Raw genomic sequence first — 18098 nt, forward strand, 5'->3', positions numbered from 1 at the left:
AAATGTAGAAGTCACCTAACAGAGAAGGTAGCTGAGATTATGGGAAGAGGTGGTTTTGCAAGGGACTAGAAAAGTTAATGAGAGGATGTGGAAGCTGCAGACAGTCTACATTTTAAAGTCTAATAAATGGAAGGGAGGGAGATTGAAGTGTAGCTTGACAGAGTAAAAAGCCTAAGGGAAAATTATTTTAGAATGAGCATCTCCAAGTTAATAAGTTATATATAGAGATATTACCTAAGCATTCTGATCTAAGACAAGTCTTAAATATGGAATTCTAAACCATTCCTTTGGCATCCCAATCTTTAAGGGAAAATCCAGAACCAAAAAGTCTGGAAGTCATAAGACCAGTGTTAGTTCAGATTTGAACTCATAGCTCTAGGTGGCCTTAAATGTTCTAATGTTTACAGTTGTAGGTAGAACTCCTTAGGATAACACACTAATTGGCATGGCCATTAGGTTTTCTGAGAATATGGTCAGTTCTCCTCACACAGGTAATGCTAAGCACTCTGATGTCTGTCAGGAGAAGAGGGAGAAAGAAAAGAGCAGGGAGTGGGAAGGAGCAACAATCATATTTTTATCTAGATATCTATAAGAAATTTAAACTAAAAAACTAGATGCAGGCTAAGGTCCTTTACCAGCACAATATTGACATAGCCTCCACAAAATAGATAAATGAGGCTACATTGCCAACTGGGCTAATAAAAGAGGGGGAAACAATGTGTTGTTAGGTAAAAAGAAGGATAAAGCAAAACAGATTATCCAGATTATACATACTGATCAAAATTATTCAACTTTAGCAGCTCAACTTCCACATGGTTTTGTCTAAAAGCTGGTATACAGAATTAATAAGAACTTTTATATAAAATTTAGGTCAATGGTCATTTGGTACAGCTGTTTGGCTCCTCAGAATGTAGTCAGAAAGTGTTTTCCATTTTTTAAATAAGTAAAGATCAAGAAAGAATGGATCTACTTTAGAAATGGAATGTATTTTAAATAAATTGTCTTTGCCACCCTGTACCACACACACACACACACACACACACACACACACGTGTGTGTGTGTGTGTGTGTCTTTAGTAAAGACTTATTAAATATTTGGTTCTTGAGAGGGAGAAAATAGCCTTGTTAAAGTTATTGTATTGTTCTGCCTAACAATATGTAGGATTTACTTTCCCTTTAGAAGATAGATTCCTAGGGGGCGCCTGGGTGCCTCAGTTGTTAAGCATCTGCCTTCGGCTCAGGTCATGATCCCAGGGTCCTGGGATCGAGCCCCGCATCGGGCTCCCTGCTCAGCAGGAGTCTGCTCTCCCTCTCCCGCTCCCCCTGCTTGTGTTCCCTCTCTCGCTGTGTCTCTCTCTGTCAAATACATAAATACAATCTTTAAAAAAAAAAAGATTCTTAGTATGATATTTCAGAAAAAAATCACAATAAAGTAAAATATTTTAAAATAAAACATGGAAGTTTTATGGCACTCTAGAATGGTCTAAAGTACATTAAAATAAAATACCATCTGAATAGTAAATTTCAGGCATTCTGAGTACGAGAAAATTTACAGAAAGTAACGCCTAAAAAAGAAAGATTGATAGGATGGCTCTGGTCAATTCATATTTTATTCATGTCTATTAATGAAATCATAATGAAGTTATAATGAAATCTAGTTCTAGTCTTGCACAACCTAGAAGCCACATCCTTCAGTACCTAAAAGGGTCTTTCTACTGCTTACAAAAATGTTTATACTATGGTAGCAACAAATCTCTTCTGTATAGAAACACTTTCAAAGCAAATGCCTGAACTTTATCTTTCTTTTCCCTCCTCTCTCTTTACTCCTTTTGGAGTAAAGTATTTCATGTCCTAAAATTCCTGATAAGTGCCTCATATGTGACATGTCAAATCTGTGTGTTTGTATGGTCATCACAGTAAATTCTATGACCCAAACAACACATGATAATGTACTTGTCTTGCTCATTGTTTTTTCTTGCTCCACTTCTGGCACAGAAAATTTTCATGAATATAATGACTATTAAATAATTCTGAGTAGCTCAAAGTAATTTTTTAAAAAGATGATTTTTAAGGTCATTTCCTTGGCTAATGAGAATGGGCTATACCTCCAAGAAAGATTGTATGGCCAGCCTGGCATACACAGTTAAGGTCCCCTAACACTCTCTATTATGATGATACAATCTGTAATGGCAAGCCACACTCAATCTGTTTGTTCTTAATATCAGTACTCTTCAATGTTTCCCCATCTCGCTGGTTGTGACCCCTTGAGCTTCAGTTTCTTCACCTATAAAATGGAGATCTACATAGTTTCCTTTCTACCTCATAAAGATAGTGTGTAAACAAATAGTATAAAAGATGTTAAAAAATGTTTTTCAAAACTCTTGTTAGGGAATTCTACACAAGCATAAGCCATCATTATTCAAAATGGTATTATTTATAGATTTTGTATCATCTGCATTTTGCTAAATGTGAATTCAAAAGCAATGCTTAAAAAAAAAAAAAAAACCTCTCTTCAGGAAGAAATAGGAAAAAGGCTAAGAGCTAGGTAAAATGCTGCCAAACTTGTGTGTACATGATACCTGGGCGTGATAATCCACAGATAACTCCCATCTGTTATTTCTTAATTTACCCTCAGCTGTTTCAATAATGTGATATTGTTCATCATTTCTCAATCTTTTCAAAATATTTCTTCTTCCTTTTTTTTAAACTCACACCATTGCAGTTATGTAATAGAACATTAACTATTCTCTCAACTAGGCAACTTTGTTTGCCTAGATTCTCTAAGAGTAGATGGAAAATATTAACTATGGAGAAATTTCTTGGGGTCAGACTATCTTCTAGATAACATAACTAAGAAAAGAATTAAAGGAAGAAAAAAGACTAGCTGAAGTAAAGTAAATCTCAGAAAAATGAAGGAGGTATATTTTGGGAAAATTTAGAGAAACAGAAATGTGTACCTTGGAACACTAATTTCTGGAGCTTTTAATAAGCATTATATATCAATAGAATATATTTGGGGAAATATTGGAGTCAAAAAACTTAAGCTTTGCTGCAAAAAATCTAATATGCCTTATAAATTTCTAAGAGGACAGTAATGACAGGCAGTATTTCCCAAACTTATTTGATGCTTTTATTCAGAGTATCTCAGGGGAAGGTGTTCTATGATGAAATAGCTTTTGGAAATACTGAGCTCAGGAGTTTAGGAGTTCGGTTCATTAGATTTGTCAGTTTTAGCAACGAACCAGATGGGTGGCAGCACATATTCACAAAATAAATGCAGTATGGCTCTTGATTTCCTAGCCCTAACCACTTAAAGCCATGCATCCCTCCCCATGCTCAGCTTTATGCTGGCTAATCAGGAATTTCTCCCTATGCCCAAAACTCTCCAAAACACTACCCACTTTTGTATTCCCATGCCTCTACTCAAGTCATACAACCTTCTTGATAACCCTTATCTTCTTTTTCCACTTGCCTATCAAAATCGAAGGAACCTTCAATGTTCAACCTTAAATGTTTCTCCCTCTCGGTCACTGTACTTCATATGTGCTTCACTTGAGGACAGTGTTTCTCAAACTTGGCTGCACATTAGAGGTACCTAAAGGGTTTTAAAAAACACTGATTCATGGGCTTCACCCAGGAGATACATAGGTCTGAGATACAATCCAGGTGTTTGAATTTGAAAATTCCCCAGTGATTGTTAAGATACAGGCGATGTTGAAAACCATTGATTTGGAATTCATGGCAGTTTGTCTCTGTACTTTATAAACCTACATTCTAAAAAAGGGTTTAAGGCTTTTAGAAGAGAAACAACCCCCTTCGTTTTCATAGGTCCCTTATACCTATAGACATTTTCAAATGAAAAACTAAAAGAAAAGGGGCTCCTGGGTGGCGAAGTTGGTCAAGCTTCCGACTCTTGGTTTCAGCTCAGGTCATGATCTCAGAGTCTTGAGATCAAGCCCCAGGTCAGGCTCCACACTGAGCACAGAGTCCACTTGGATTTCTCTCTTCTGCTCCCTCTGGCCCCCACCTCCCGTGCTCTCTCCCTCTCTCTCTCAAATAAATAAAAATAAATCTTAAAAAAAAACTAAAAGAAAAATGTGGTTTATATTTCCAATAATGATGCTAATCTTATCAAAATGTTTTCCAAACTACTCTGTTCTTCCATTCCTACTCATGTACATTATATCAAGTGGTTCCCAAATCTAGCTATGAATCAACATAAACTGGGGAGCATGTGGAAATACATATATCAAAGCTTTCTACTCCCAGAGCTACCAAAGCAGAATATATGAGATTAGAGTTTCAGAAGCTTGTTTTTTTTGTTCTGTTTTATTTTGTAAACTGCAATTCTAATGTCAATAGTCAACAGATTCATTTTGTGAATCACTGATTTAAAAGAAGAATTATGTAATTTGGCTTTTATGAAAATATTTTCTCATAATGGTGTTCGGGAGGGTTCAGTAATAGAAAATAATATCATAAATCTATACTATAAAGAATAAATAATTTTTAAAAGATAACAATCACAGGGCGGCCTGGGTGACTCAGACGTTCAGTGTCTGCCTTTGGCTCAGGTCATGATCCCAGGGTCCTGGGATTGAGCCTCTCATCGGGCTCCCTGCTCCTCACGGAGCCTGCTTCTCTCTCTCCCGCTCCCCCTGCTTGTGTTCCCTCTCTTGCTGTGTCTCTGTCAAATAAATTTTTTTTTAAAAATCTTTAAAAGATAACAATCACAAATTCCTAGAGAATACACATTACGGATAGATTCATATATGATTCAAATGCATAAGGAAGCATTATTTCAGTATTTACAAGGCCTCCTTTCCATGTCATAGTTTTAGTGGAATTGGAATTGAATTGCCCAGAATTAATTATATTCAGTTTGTATTAAAATAATGAATTGTCTCAAGACTGTTAGCAAGACACTTAGTAAAAATCAATCCTCCAAAAGAAACTGAGAAAATGTGGGCCATCATATAGGCTTAATAGCTCATGTTCTAAGAAATTAGTGAAACTTCTTTAATGGTTAACTTTTTAAAACTCTTTTTAACCAGGAATCTCAGGCACACTATAACTCTGGAGTCAGGTGAGCAATATTTGACTCATCAGTCACATGAGAATCAATAGGACTTCATTACTTTGTTAATATATATATTTTTTCCTATCCTCACTGGTCTCTCAGATTTCAACAACATGAAATAAAAATTCAAATTATATGCTATCTCTTCAATTGGCTGAATGAAGATGGACTATAGATGGAATAAAGGACAAAAGAATCAGAAAAAGCATAAGAGTTTTCAGAGAGCAATTAATTAGTCAATTGACTCAATTATATGTGCTTCCCTTTAGTAATATTCTCCCACACAAACTCTGGGTTTGGCCATGTGACTTTTTGATTTTTCCAATGGGACAGAAGCAACTTGCCTCAATTCAGACTCAATCAGAGACTTGAAAAAAAGTGTTTGTGAGTTTCTGCTTTCTCAGTGGATTCCTGTTACTACCAAATATCCAGGCTAGCCTGCTAGAGGGATGTGAGAGACACATGGAAGAAACTCAAGTCATGTATCCAAGGTCCTCCTAAACCAGCCAGTTCACAGCAAACCTATGATCTGGCCACAGATGCATAAGAAAGCCCATGGGGATCACAGAAGCAGTCAGCTGATCTATAGACTCATGTTGTTTTAAGCCACTATGTTTTAGGGAGATTTATGAACAGCAATAACTGAAAGACTGTCCTGTGAAAGAGAGTTTGGATCCTTCGCATTCCAGTTCTGCTAAGAGAGAAAAAAAGTTTGTATTGACTGAAAGACAGATTTCCTTTTAAGAAAGTAATTTCTAACAAGTCATGACTGTTCAAAGGGGGAATAGGCTATAGGCATTGAATATGCTGATTCTGTAATAGTTCAAGTTGGGGATAATAAGAATGCATTTTATTCATTCAACAAATATATGTTTCTTTATCTTTTCCTTTAATGCTACAAAATTATATACAGATTATCAGTACAAGTGCATTGTAGAGTTTGGTTTTCTCATTCATAACTAGTAGTGGAAATGAGAACCAAGTACCCATCCCTCTAGCAATCCTCTGTGATATGGCTGCCAGAATTTTTAGCAAAGACTTAGGGCCATGATTTACCCTGCAAATGGATTACCATTATGTAGACCTAACTAAACAAATTATTCACCCTATCATTCATTCATTTCAAGGGTCACCAGCTAGCAGTCTGTAGATGGATTTTGTTTAGTCTTTCACTGTTTTGATTTTTTTAATAAAGATTTATTTATTTATTTATTTATTTATTTATTTGAGAGAGAGAGAGCACAAGCACATGTGTGCACGAGCAAGGGGAGGGGCAGAGGGACAAAATCTTTGAAGCAGACTCCCCGCTGGCTGAGTGTGGAGCCATTTTGGGGCTCTTGGGCTCCATCCCATGACTCATGAGATCACAACCTGAGCCAAAACGAAAAGTCGAATGCCCAGCCAACTTAGCCACCCAGGTGCCCCAGTCTTTCACTGTTTTCAAAAATGTGAAACTAAATGGTTTCATTTCCCATCTACCATAGTTCCCTCCACCTCCTATTTCACACATTTACAATACTGACTTAGTCTCTTTTTGAAGACTATGTTAAGTGCTTACTTGTGACACATGTTCCACCAAAAGTTATGGGAAATACAATTCAATATTGATTCTAGCCTCAGAAATCTTAAAAACTTTTTAGGAGGGTTGATCCTCTTACTCAAGTAATTATAATAGAATGAAGTGATACGTACAGTAAAAAAAAATCTAGATAAAATGATACGGGATCTCAGAGTTAGAAAAAATTAGATGCAGCTGAACGGAGCAGCACATGCTTAATTAGTGGGCACAGAAATTTGCAAGAGTCTCTTTTTTCTATTTCATGTTGTTCCACAAAGACATCACCACTGGAATAACTATAAGTATTTGGAATCTTCATTAGGTGTGATATCTAACAAACAGGTGGTCCCAGATTATCACATGTCCCTACTTCCATCCAAATTTTAATTTAATGGTATAATTTAAAAATGACTTTGACCTAGTGGGATTTTCCTTTTCTTCCTCAATTAGGACTCAAAAATTGCCACGTTTATATTATTAAAGATAAAACATGCTGTTTTTCATCACACTGGTCTCTAAACAATTTGTTCCAAGCTCTTTGATCCTTGAAAATGTCAAATTAAATAGTAATATTTTTAAACCTGAAGCAGTGATTTTCATAATAAAGGCCTTTGACATTCAATGCTTATAAACAACTGGTTAATAAATCTATAATTAATATTTAAATACCCATTTTAACAAACAACTCCTCTAAAAATAACATCCTAAGATGCTAAAGGCTGCAGTGACCAAAGCACTAAAAATGGTCACCAATTTGACACAGAATTAGTGTTTCTACATAAAAACAAAACAAAAACAAAAACACATGGCTTTAATGGAGCAGGCTTGGGATGTTATGAAGATAACAAATCTGAAAGTTTTATCTTCTGTTCTTCAAATGCACTGTGACTGCCCCATTCACTTCCAGCAGTTCCAATTCAGGAAATGTTGGATGTCCAAGTGGCCTTAATCAAATACATAAATAAACGGAAGCTTTCCCATGAGAACTATCAAAATTATGTCATGTCTAGTCATAGAACTGAAGAGATACGGTTTATAAATACTACAGACCTCTTTAAACTTATTCAATCTCTACAAACCTATAGGTCACCTTAATCTTATTCTTTTTCACTGCTTTTAACCTAAACACTCTATGTAATAGACTGATTATTCCAAATATAAAAGTTTCCAGGTGGTATAAAACCATTAAATTATCCAGTAGGTCATTTTACCTGCATAATCTTGATTTTCCTCATTTCAAACATTACAAAAGCCATTTCTAAATCATGCCAATGGCCAAGACAAACACAGTTATCACCAAGCTACTCTAGCTTAGAAAACAAGATTTGTGTAGCTCCTGAGAGAAAGAGACATTTTTCTGTGTTTTAATCTATTCTCTGTTCCTGGATCCATACCCAAAATTATTAATTATGGATTTACTACTTCTTTAAGGAATTATATGTCTGTAAATGATTAAAAATACACTAAGATTTCAATAAACAGCAGTTCTTAATATTAACATTAATACCTACTGCTGCTACTGCTGGTGGTGATGGTAAGTTTATTGGAAAATAGCTTAAATTTGCTTGACTGTGGATGAAATAATACAGGGCAGGAGTTAATTACTTGCTGCCTGACTTTAAAGTGTGTGACAAATTATGGCTTATCTATTTGTGATGACCACTTAAAAATTAGAGCTACTTTTATCACAGCTGGAAAAATAAAAGGCACAGTTCTGTCTGATAACTTTTGCAAGATAAACATTACCCTATGTCTTACATTCTTAGGTGTTTGCTGTCTTGCTTTGATCTTTGTAGTCCATTTTATTTTTTTAAAGATTTTGTTTATTTATCTGTCAGAGAGAGAGAGAGAGAACAAGCAGGGGGAATAGGAGAAGGAGAAGCAGGCTCCCCGCCGAGCAGGGAGCCCGATGCGAAACTCGATCCCAGGACACTGGGACCATGACCTGAACCGAAGGCAGATGTTTATCTGACTGAGCCACCCAGGTGTCCCTTTGTAGTCCACTTTAAAGAGCAATTTGAGTCTGTTCCTTGCCTTATGAGTCATATAATGACCTTTGACCAGCAGCAAAAATATCCTGACCTAAACAATGAAAAACTAATTTTTAATAAATATCCGTTATAAAATAGAATTGTTCTTCTATTAACTAACATTGTGCCTGACAGCATCATAAATGTTAAACTCATTTCACTGTGTCTATTTTTCCAGAAGTATTTTTCACTTTCATAGCAAGGGGAGAATAACTTAAACATAATTTTTTTTCCTGTTAACTGTCACATAAAAGTCATCATTTATAAAAAACAAAACAAAACAAAAAAACAACTATGGGGCGCCTGGGTGGCTCAGTCATTAAAAGTCTGCCTTCGGCTCAGGTCATGATCCTGGGGTTCTGGGATCGAGCCCCGCATCAGGCTCCCTGCTCCGCGGGAAGCCTGCTTCTCCCTCTCCCACTCCCCCTGCTTGTGTTCCCTCTCTCACTGTCTCTCTCTGTCAAATGAATAAATAAAATCTTAAAAAAAAAGAAACTATGAAATTAAATTTCCAGTATGTAACTATGTATCTATTGCAGGAAAATTCATTTTTTTCTCTTTTTTTTAGAAAACAAATTCACAATCACTTTTGTCTTAGAACCAAAAACCGTTAAAACATTTTCATAAATACAGAATTTTATTATATTTTGGATTTCAAAATATAATAAAACTACACAGAGCTTTTTCCTATGAGGAAATTCATTGCGTAAAAAAGGTATTTTACATATACAACTTCACCAGCTCACACTTAATTTTTTTTCTATGTAATTACTTTTCACTCTGATGACTTGTACTAAATATATTCCTGTCTAAAATATGTGTTTCTGTGAGAGGGAGGTGTTAAAAAGAGGATTAAATCACAGAATATCATACATACTTAAATATTTACGAGACAAAAATATCAATGTCCAACCATGTATTATTATTTCTTTAAATTTTGAAGTGACTTTCTATTTTATATGTGTTCAGGTTTTTTGTTATTCCCAAAACACTGAAGGAAATGGGTTTGAAATATCTGAATAATTGAATACTATCCAGACATTTTACCTAGAAAACTACCATAAATCAGCAGTCAGGTGTCCCACCTTGTGAACATGTAAAAATCTGAAATGCAGTGCAGCCCCTGCATACTAGCAACTTCTGGTTTAGCTATAACACTGATGTTCATACACTGAGTTATGTGGAAATAGCTAAAAATGACTACATTCCAAAAGGTGTATGATTTTAAATATGTAACAGATATTTTATGCTATTCTTCTATAAAGCATAGATCACACCCTTGAAATTAGAAATCAGACGCAGCAATAGTTTACTAACCATGCCCATTAGGTCCACAAAGAAAATTAGGATCTGTCTGTCTTTTCCTGTGCTTTCTTATATCATCCTCCTGCTTTCTCCATCTTCATGTGAAGAGAATATGCCTGCCAAAAGCACACTCAGAATTCCTCCGCTAACAGATACTTGTAAAAATAAGACTTTTGAAAAGGCATAAAGGGACGAAACAGCATGTTCTAAATGCTGTGAAGATCTCAACATGATTTTCATTAGTCTGAGGTCCTGGCAGCAATCTGACTTGCACTTTAATGTCTCCGATCCTGGATGCATAGACCAGTTCTCAAATCTAGGGCTGATGAACAACTATTTGCATGATTTCTTTTGTGGCTTTTTAGCGTTACTTCTAATGGAAAGCCACCACAAAAATAACTTATCCATTTTGAGCACAGAAGAGGTTCAATAGGCTGCTGGCGTCAAAGAACACAAAATAAGGCTTAACATGTGAGGAAAGTTTCAATTTATTTTTTTAGTTCATTTTTTTCCTTACCTACTCCTAGAAAGAATTTGAAGCAACAAATGGAAAACAATGCACATATAATAGAATTTGATAAAATATCAAATCAAATAGGAGGAGTTGATAATAACAGAAACCTAGACTTAAACTTCATGACAATGAAATTCAGATAAGAAATATTCCCACTGATGTACTTTATTAGGAGAAACAGATTTTTCTTGATATCAAAGTTAAATGTTTATTTATCCCATGGGAATACAGAAAGTTTATTAAGCAAGATGAATATGCAATAAGATGGAAGTGTCTTCAGCAACTGTCTTACTGAAGTTATATAAAGGTAATTCATTAGAAATGGATTTAAAGAATCTATTTATACAAAGAGATCAGTTATGATTACCAGAGAGAAAACTCTGTGGTAACACAGAAAAAGAGGTTTTTATTTATTTATTTATTTATTTTAAAGATTTTATTTATTTGACAGAGAGAGACACAGCGAGAGAAGGAACACAAGCAAGGGGAGTGGGAGAGGGAGAAGCAGGCTTCCCGCTGAGCAGAGAGTCTGACGTGGGGCTCGATCCCAGGACCCCAAGATCATGACCTGAGCCAAAGGCAGACGCTTAATGACTGAGCCACCCAGGTGCCCCGAAAAAGAGGTTTTCAAAAGCCTAAAAAACTGTTTCTTTTTTGGGGGGAGGTCTTTCATGTCAAGTGTTTATTCACATCTTGGATTTTAAGGTTCTATGTAATTTTATTTTCTATGTGCTGAGGGACAAACTTAGTGTTTTTTTTTTTAAGATTTATTATTTATTTGTCAGAGAGAGAGAGCACAAGCGGGGGAACAGCAGGGAGAGGGAGAAGCAGGCTCCCTACTGAGCAAGGAGCCCGATATGGGACTCGATCCCAGGACCTCATGACCTGAGCCAAAGGCAGACGCTTAACCGACTGAGCCACCCAGATGTCCCCAAACTTAGTGTTGTTGATTTAAAACACATTAATATATATTTTGTCATAGTGTTTCCTTCCTGGAAAATTATAAAACCTAAAGAAGTTATCTTGAGTAAAGGGAGAATCATCATTTTTATATACAATTCTGAGCTGCAGGCAGCTCAGGCAAAAACCTCAAAGTAGGTTTCAGATGCACCATTTATATATTCTCAGGGCTGAATAGTCAGTCTCACTGATCCCAAGTTCCACCTGACATGCATAATAGAGATCATGTAAACTCCCACCTTGGCCATAAAAACAAAAACAAAAACAAAACACCTTTGCCTTTTCCTTTTCTCACAGACCTGGTGTGAAAATATATACCTAAAAATTCCACAAAAGACTTTTAAAACATAGATTTGCTAACCTATGTGAGATGATTCAGGAATCATCATTGTAGGAGACACAGACATTTTTAGAGGCAGAATCTAAAGAATATGTAAGATTTCTCAGATTCTTCCTGATATCATATCCAGCCATGGAATTTCAACATCCACTGTCTACTCTAAAGCCTCTCAACTAACTTTTTATACTTGACGGGTGATTTTTCTTGTCTGAAATTTAGGGAGATTATGCTAATTAAAAATCGATGTCTATTCAGTTTCAAAAATTAAAGAATCTTGTTTATCTCTCTCAATCCACGTAGGTGTCAGAATTAGTCATCACTGAAATCTGTCTCATAATTTCCCAGGACATTGTCATCTCCTTTTTGGCACCCATCATCTGCCTGTGCCATAGTTATCTAGGTGTATATTAGATGATATGTCATGTGAAGGCAGACACGGTTTTTCTTTATCATGTCAGACCTCCCCAGTGCAGTAGTCCAGATTCTGGACACTTATAATCAATCAGAGAAGGCCAGGTGAATTGAATTAAAGCTCTTGGTTCAGTTGCAGGAGAAAGTAGTCTGTATATAAAAACTTGAATGGTGTCAGTATGTCAGATATTTCCCCCAAAATCCCAGACTGATCCTCTCTTAATGACTAAAATTTTAAGTGAATTATTTATAAACAGTCAAAATATTATTTTCACAAAATTTCTGTTAAACTTGTGACTAACACACACAAAACAGTCTAGCACTGATTTTTTACCAAGTGGATTGAGAACTAGTATGCAAATCCCTTAGGAAGTAGGGTGTGAACAAGTACATACTGAGAAGGAAAGTCTGGTACATGGCTCTCTGAACAGAAAGGCAGGCTTGAGAAAGATGTCTCAGTGTGAGAGGTGGACAATCCAGTAAGTAATAGCCCAAGAAGACAAGGAACCAGAGAAAGTAGACCAAAAAAGAAAATGAAGTAGAGCATCGGATAAGGGCATAAGATGCCAAAAGCAATCTTAAACCACTTCCCAACTTGCCCAAAAGTACAACTAGCTATCAGAAAGTCAATGCTGTGTTTTACCGAAATATAGCCCAACACTTTATCTGAGGAATTATGTCTAGTCATTTGAATGCTTTATTAAGATACTCTCTACCTCCCTTTTCCCTCACAAAAATCATATCCTGATAAAAGCAAAGCCATCTATCAATGTGCCAACTGACCCATTAATCCCAACCCCACATCTGGCCTTAAACTGTTTTCAGTCAGGGACCATGTGTATACTTGCTTGAAACAGTTGCCTGGGTGCCTGGGTGGCTCAGTTGGTTAAGCGACTGCCTTCGGCTCAGGTCATGATCCTGGAGTCCCGGGATCGAGTCCCACATCGGGCTCCCTGCTCGGCGGGGAGTCTGCTTCTCCCTCTGACCCTCTTCCCTCTCGTGCTCTCTATCTCTCATTCTCTCTCACTCAAATAAATAAATAAGATCTTTAAAAAAAAAAAAAGAAACAGTTGCCTGAGTGAAAGTATGTCCTCTTTGGCAGCTATGTTTTCTCTTCTAGGTCACCAGGATCATGAAGTAAATCACTTGAATTTACCAAATTGTATTCTAATTATTTGGGCAAAGAATCTCAGTTACTTTATACGAAAAAGAACAGAAGCATGGATGAGTTGCAATTTCCCTGTGAGTGGCACCTTAGCATACAATTCATCAGGACGGGTTATGGATTCGCCATAAACCAGTGGAGAAGGACCACCTGCTTCAATCGCCAACAGCTTCCCAATGGGGTAACATACTAAAGATACTGGCCAAGTGGATCTGATTTTATCCAACACAATCTTGGCTTCTTGAATTTGCACAGGTTCCCTCTTCTAATGGTGCCTCACTGGGGTTGAGTTTGGAATCATCTGTGCTACTATCATATCTTTTTGAAGTCACACATGCACTTGGGAGAAGACAGAAATTAATTACATAGGAATTATGGCAGGTGAATACACATTCGGGGGTCATTTTGGATTTTTGGTTATTTATTGCCAACACTGCATAAAATATAGACACAGATTATGATATTAAATCCACAGGTACAGATTTATATATGATTTTTTTTAAGATGTATTTATTTGAGAGAGAGCACAAGTGGGGTGGGTGTGGTGGGAGGGGACAGAGGGAGAGACGTACAAGCAGGCTCCCCGCTGAGCAGGCGGAGCTCCATCCCAGGACCCTGGGATCATGACCTGAGCCGAAGGCAGACGCTTAACCGAATGATCCACCCAGGCGTCCCAATATGATTTATTTTTAAGAGGGCTATAAAACAGATTTGAGCTAGCATTTTGTTCTAAGCATTACAAAAGTATATTGTTGCTACTTATAATACTGTAACAAGGCTTAATCAATACCTAAAACATATGCCTTGAGGCCCATTCTTACTCATTATGTGACAACCAGAGAATGCCAGGAATTTCATCCATAAACTTCTATTATCCTATAGTTAATTCTAAATCAACAACCAGTGACTGCAACTTGACTTTAATGTCTAGTTTTGCTAGCATGTAGTATCTCTGCTTTGTTTAGGATATTATTTGCTGGGAAGCACAAAATTAATATAAAATTACTTCCTTTTTTAAGATCTTCTGTCTTACAAGGCAGAAACTGTGTTGATTTTCTAGCCTCTTTAAAAGTCGTAATTCCCAATTCTGATTTCTAAAGTACATAAGTAACTAAAGAATCAAGAGTTAGAGAGTCAATGAAGAAATTCCTGTTCTCAAGATAAAGAGCGAGCCCCCCGCCAAAAAAAATAAAAACTTAACTCAATCTATTATACTGTATCTACATTTTTCGGGCCACAGATTTCACCATAATGTAAAATTTTTCCTGTTGTCCTTTTGTTTCCTAAACTGCAGGAAGATACTTCTGAACTAGCTGTAAATATATATACCTTAGTATATAGCCATCAAATTCACATTTGTCTTCCCACACACTACTGCAAAAAGGTATAGCATTTGCTGCGCTGAAACACTATCTCTGAGTGTAATCAGTTGAAATAACCAAGGACAGTATTTCCAATTTAGAGGGCTGTGCAACCATTGGAAACAGCGAGGAATTGCATAATGTTTTAGAAGTTTTTTCCAGTGCTATGTCATTCATGTGCCTGAATAGCTAATTTGCTTTTAAAATATATTTTGAGGAGTTGATAAGAGCTTGTGCACAGCTTCAGAAAATAGAAAATAAAAGGACTCCTTAGGTATGCATGAAGTTAAACTTTAGACACACTCTATTACTTTGCTGGAACTTAGTGCCAGAATTTCCAAGTTAAGGATAAGGGAAAGAAATTATTTTTCCTGATAGCCCTGGAGCCAACTGGGATGTAGCATTACTTACCTAAAGATGGGTCTTTGGAGATGTTTCTTCCTGATTGTGACATGGTCATCCATTTAAAGGTAAAAGTTTAACTTCTTCCTGGAAACCACTCCAGAAATCCAGGGAGAGAATGTGGAAGCTTATCCTGGTCTATTGTGCTGCAAGGAGCCCAGAAGGAAAAAGTAGTTTCCTCTTTCTCTTTTTGGGTGCTGGGAGAAAACTTCCCTGCTCTCTGCCAGCTAAGCAGTGTGTCCATAGAGGCCACATAAGACAGGCACGTTGGGGCACTCCCCCACAGAGCAGGGTGTGCAGAAACCACCACCAGTCACGGTGATCCAGGCAAGAGAAGTGCACAGGACCCTCGGAAACAGAACAAAACAAACAGAAAACTTCCTACCCTAGTGGCACCCAGGTAGGAGCTCCCTGAGTTCTTGGAGCCATGAGAGCACTCCTTCCACATGCTGGTCAAGCTCGGAAAAGCTAAGTCCCTCCCTGTCTTTAAAACAGCCTGTTCTGAGGCTCAACTTTTTTCTTCAAAATAAAAGTTGAACAGCTGGTTCAGCAGTCCCATGTGAGTACCCTCTGAAAGTTTGTTCCGTTAAAATAGGAACTGTATACAAATTATTGAAGGAAGATGGGCTCAGGCTGTGTGGCTGGCTCTGCTTCAAAAGATTATAATTATTTTATAATATTGCTTTTATCCACAGTGGATGGAGTGTGGAGACCACTCAAGATTTTTGGCACTCATAACCCAGTAACCTACACTTGGCTAAAGTCAAAGATATCATTTCAACTGATAGAAGCCCATGTGAAGCTGGCCAGAGCTACAAAAGTTAGAAAAACAAAAATTGCTCAATTCTATCAGCAACATTGTACCCAGATGTCTGTACCCAGAGTGACTTTCCAACTTAGTGGAGACACCGCAAAAAAGATATGAAAACACATACACACACTTTTTTTTTTTCCAAGTCCCCAAAACTCCCTTGGAACGTAAGGTTTTTACACTATATGATCAAATTTGAATTTCAAAAATAAAAAGATAGAAATGTATGTATTGGAGGGAAGTTGTAAACAGTTGAAAATAAATGACATTAAAAACTGTTTTACTTGGAAGACTTAGACTCACACTGCAGGAACTCTAGTTCTAGTTACAGATAAGATGAACCTTCACATTTTAATATAACATATTTTGGAGACAGACATTCCTATATCTGAATCACTAACAAAATTCCTCCTCAATCAATAGTGTCATGAGATTCCAGGCCAGAAGTTTGGTATGTAATAAAACAAACCATCTCAAAGCATGATTAAAATGTTTTCAAAATATACATGTGATAAAGGCAGGGGAAATTGAGAAACACTCATGCCTTTAGTTGAATGATCAAATAAGGGTCGAATGACACAGAGGAGGATATGACCTATGTGGTTGCAATCTGTAGTTCTTAGCACTCTACAAAAACCTCCACAGGAGCAAGAATACATTTTTATTTCCCTCTCAGAGGAAAGACAAAGAAGAAGAGAATTACAAAGAAATCACTGATTATATCAAGCACAGTTCTAATCCATACCTTTTTTTTTTTTTCATTTTTCTAATGACATCATTCTGAGACAGGATTGAACTAAACATAATAAGTGGGTTCTAATCCTAGTTCTATCATGAAAATGCTTGGCCATTGTTGGAAAAATTCTTGACCTATCTGAGACCCAGTTTTTGGATTTATAAAATGAGGTTATGACATTCATTGAATTCTATGTTCTTTTCCAGCTTTAATGGTACCATCGTGCTATTTCTAAATAGGATTAGTTTGCTTCTTGCTAAGGAACTAGCATAGAAGTTATGATGCCTAATATTCCAAAAATACACATTTATTATGTAAAGCTGTAAGTAAAAAGTTATAAATAAAAAGATAATTTTATATTGTATGTATCTCTGTAGATATTATATATTCATTTAATGACATCTAAATCAGTGTTCTCTTCACCATCACTAAGCATCCAATCATAAATTGACATGAGTGCAATACTGCAGTTAAATCTGGAGACCATCTATATGCAAACTGATATGAAGACCTTTGGAATAAATGCATTATTATAACCATATGCTTTGGCTTTCTTTATATAGGAAGGTACATAAGAAATAACACGCTGGTCTACGGCCATACCACCCTGAATGCGCCTGATCTCATCTGATCTCGGAAGCTAAGCAGGGTCAGGCCTGGTTAGTACTTGGATTGGAGAAATAACATGCTGCACGGGTCTTCTAGAAGGATTTTTGCATTTATGGGTGGCAGTCAACTGATGGATCAACTTATGGGTGGAGTAAACTCATGGTTTATCTATATTACTATTAGTTTATTATAAATACTCCTGAGGGACAACCCAAGAGAATAATAAGCTCATCGACTTTTAAAAATTAACTTTTATTTTGTTGACTTTTGAATTAGAAAGGTGAGAGGATTTCTTCACTTACAGGATAGAAGGAACACAACACAAACACTAGTAAACTTCTAGCCAAGGTACAGCTCCAATGACAAGCCAAATATAAAATCTAACTTGAGGCTCAAAGGCTTGATTATCAACTGCAGAATCTGAAAGTTGTTAAATTAATTATAGAAAAATAATATTTTTGCTTTGCACTAAGTTTATATTCCTTTTGCTCTTTAGTATTTAAGGTAGAAAGCTTAGATTCCCATATATATCAAGCACCATATTTAAACCCAATCTTAGAACCTAAAAAGTCATAAGAAAATACCAGGAAGTTAAATATTCACCTGGCACAAAGAAAAATATGTATTTCGTAAATGTTTTTGTAAACTTTTTATCAAAGAGCATTTAAATTTAACATTGGGGAGAAAAGTTTGCTTTATTAACTTATTCAACTTTAATGTACTATTCAATAAGATAAAAGAACTCCACTATTGTTACTTAAATTACAAAAATATATTCCTTAAATTAACACAATTGTACTGTGTAAAGTGCTAAAA

General features: G+C 36.3%; 1 protein-coding gene across 5 annotated transcripts in view; it reads right to left on the bottom strand.

The window, feature by feature from the left end:
• PDE1A (phosphodiesterase 1A) overlaps positions 1 to 18098 on the bottom strand; it is a 315842-nt gene that overhangs the window by 214884 nt on the left and 82860 nt on the right. Inside the window, exon 1 of one of the 5 annotated variants that reach the window (XM_027591027.2) lies at positions 15136 to 15566. The exons of the other annotated variants lie outside the window; for them this stretch is intronic. Within the exon in view, the coding sequence (XP_027446828.1) occupies positions 15136 to 15188 (53 nt within the window). The 5' untranslated portion in view covers positions 15189 to 15566. Of the gene's footprint in view, positions 1 to 15135; positions 15567 to 18098 lie in introns of those variants that run through there. 5 annotated transcript variants of the gene reach the window in all.

Source organism: Zalophus californianus, chromosome 3 (assembly GCF_009762305.2).
Source record: "Zalophus californianus isolate mZalCal1 chromosome 3, mZalCal1.pri.v2, whole genome shotgun sequence".
In the NCBI taxonomy this organism is placed as follows: Eukaryota; Metazoa; Chordata; class Mammalia; order Carnivora; family Otariidae; genus Zalophus; species Zalophus californianus.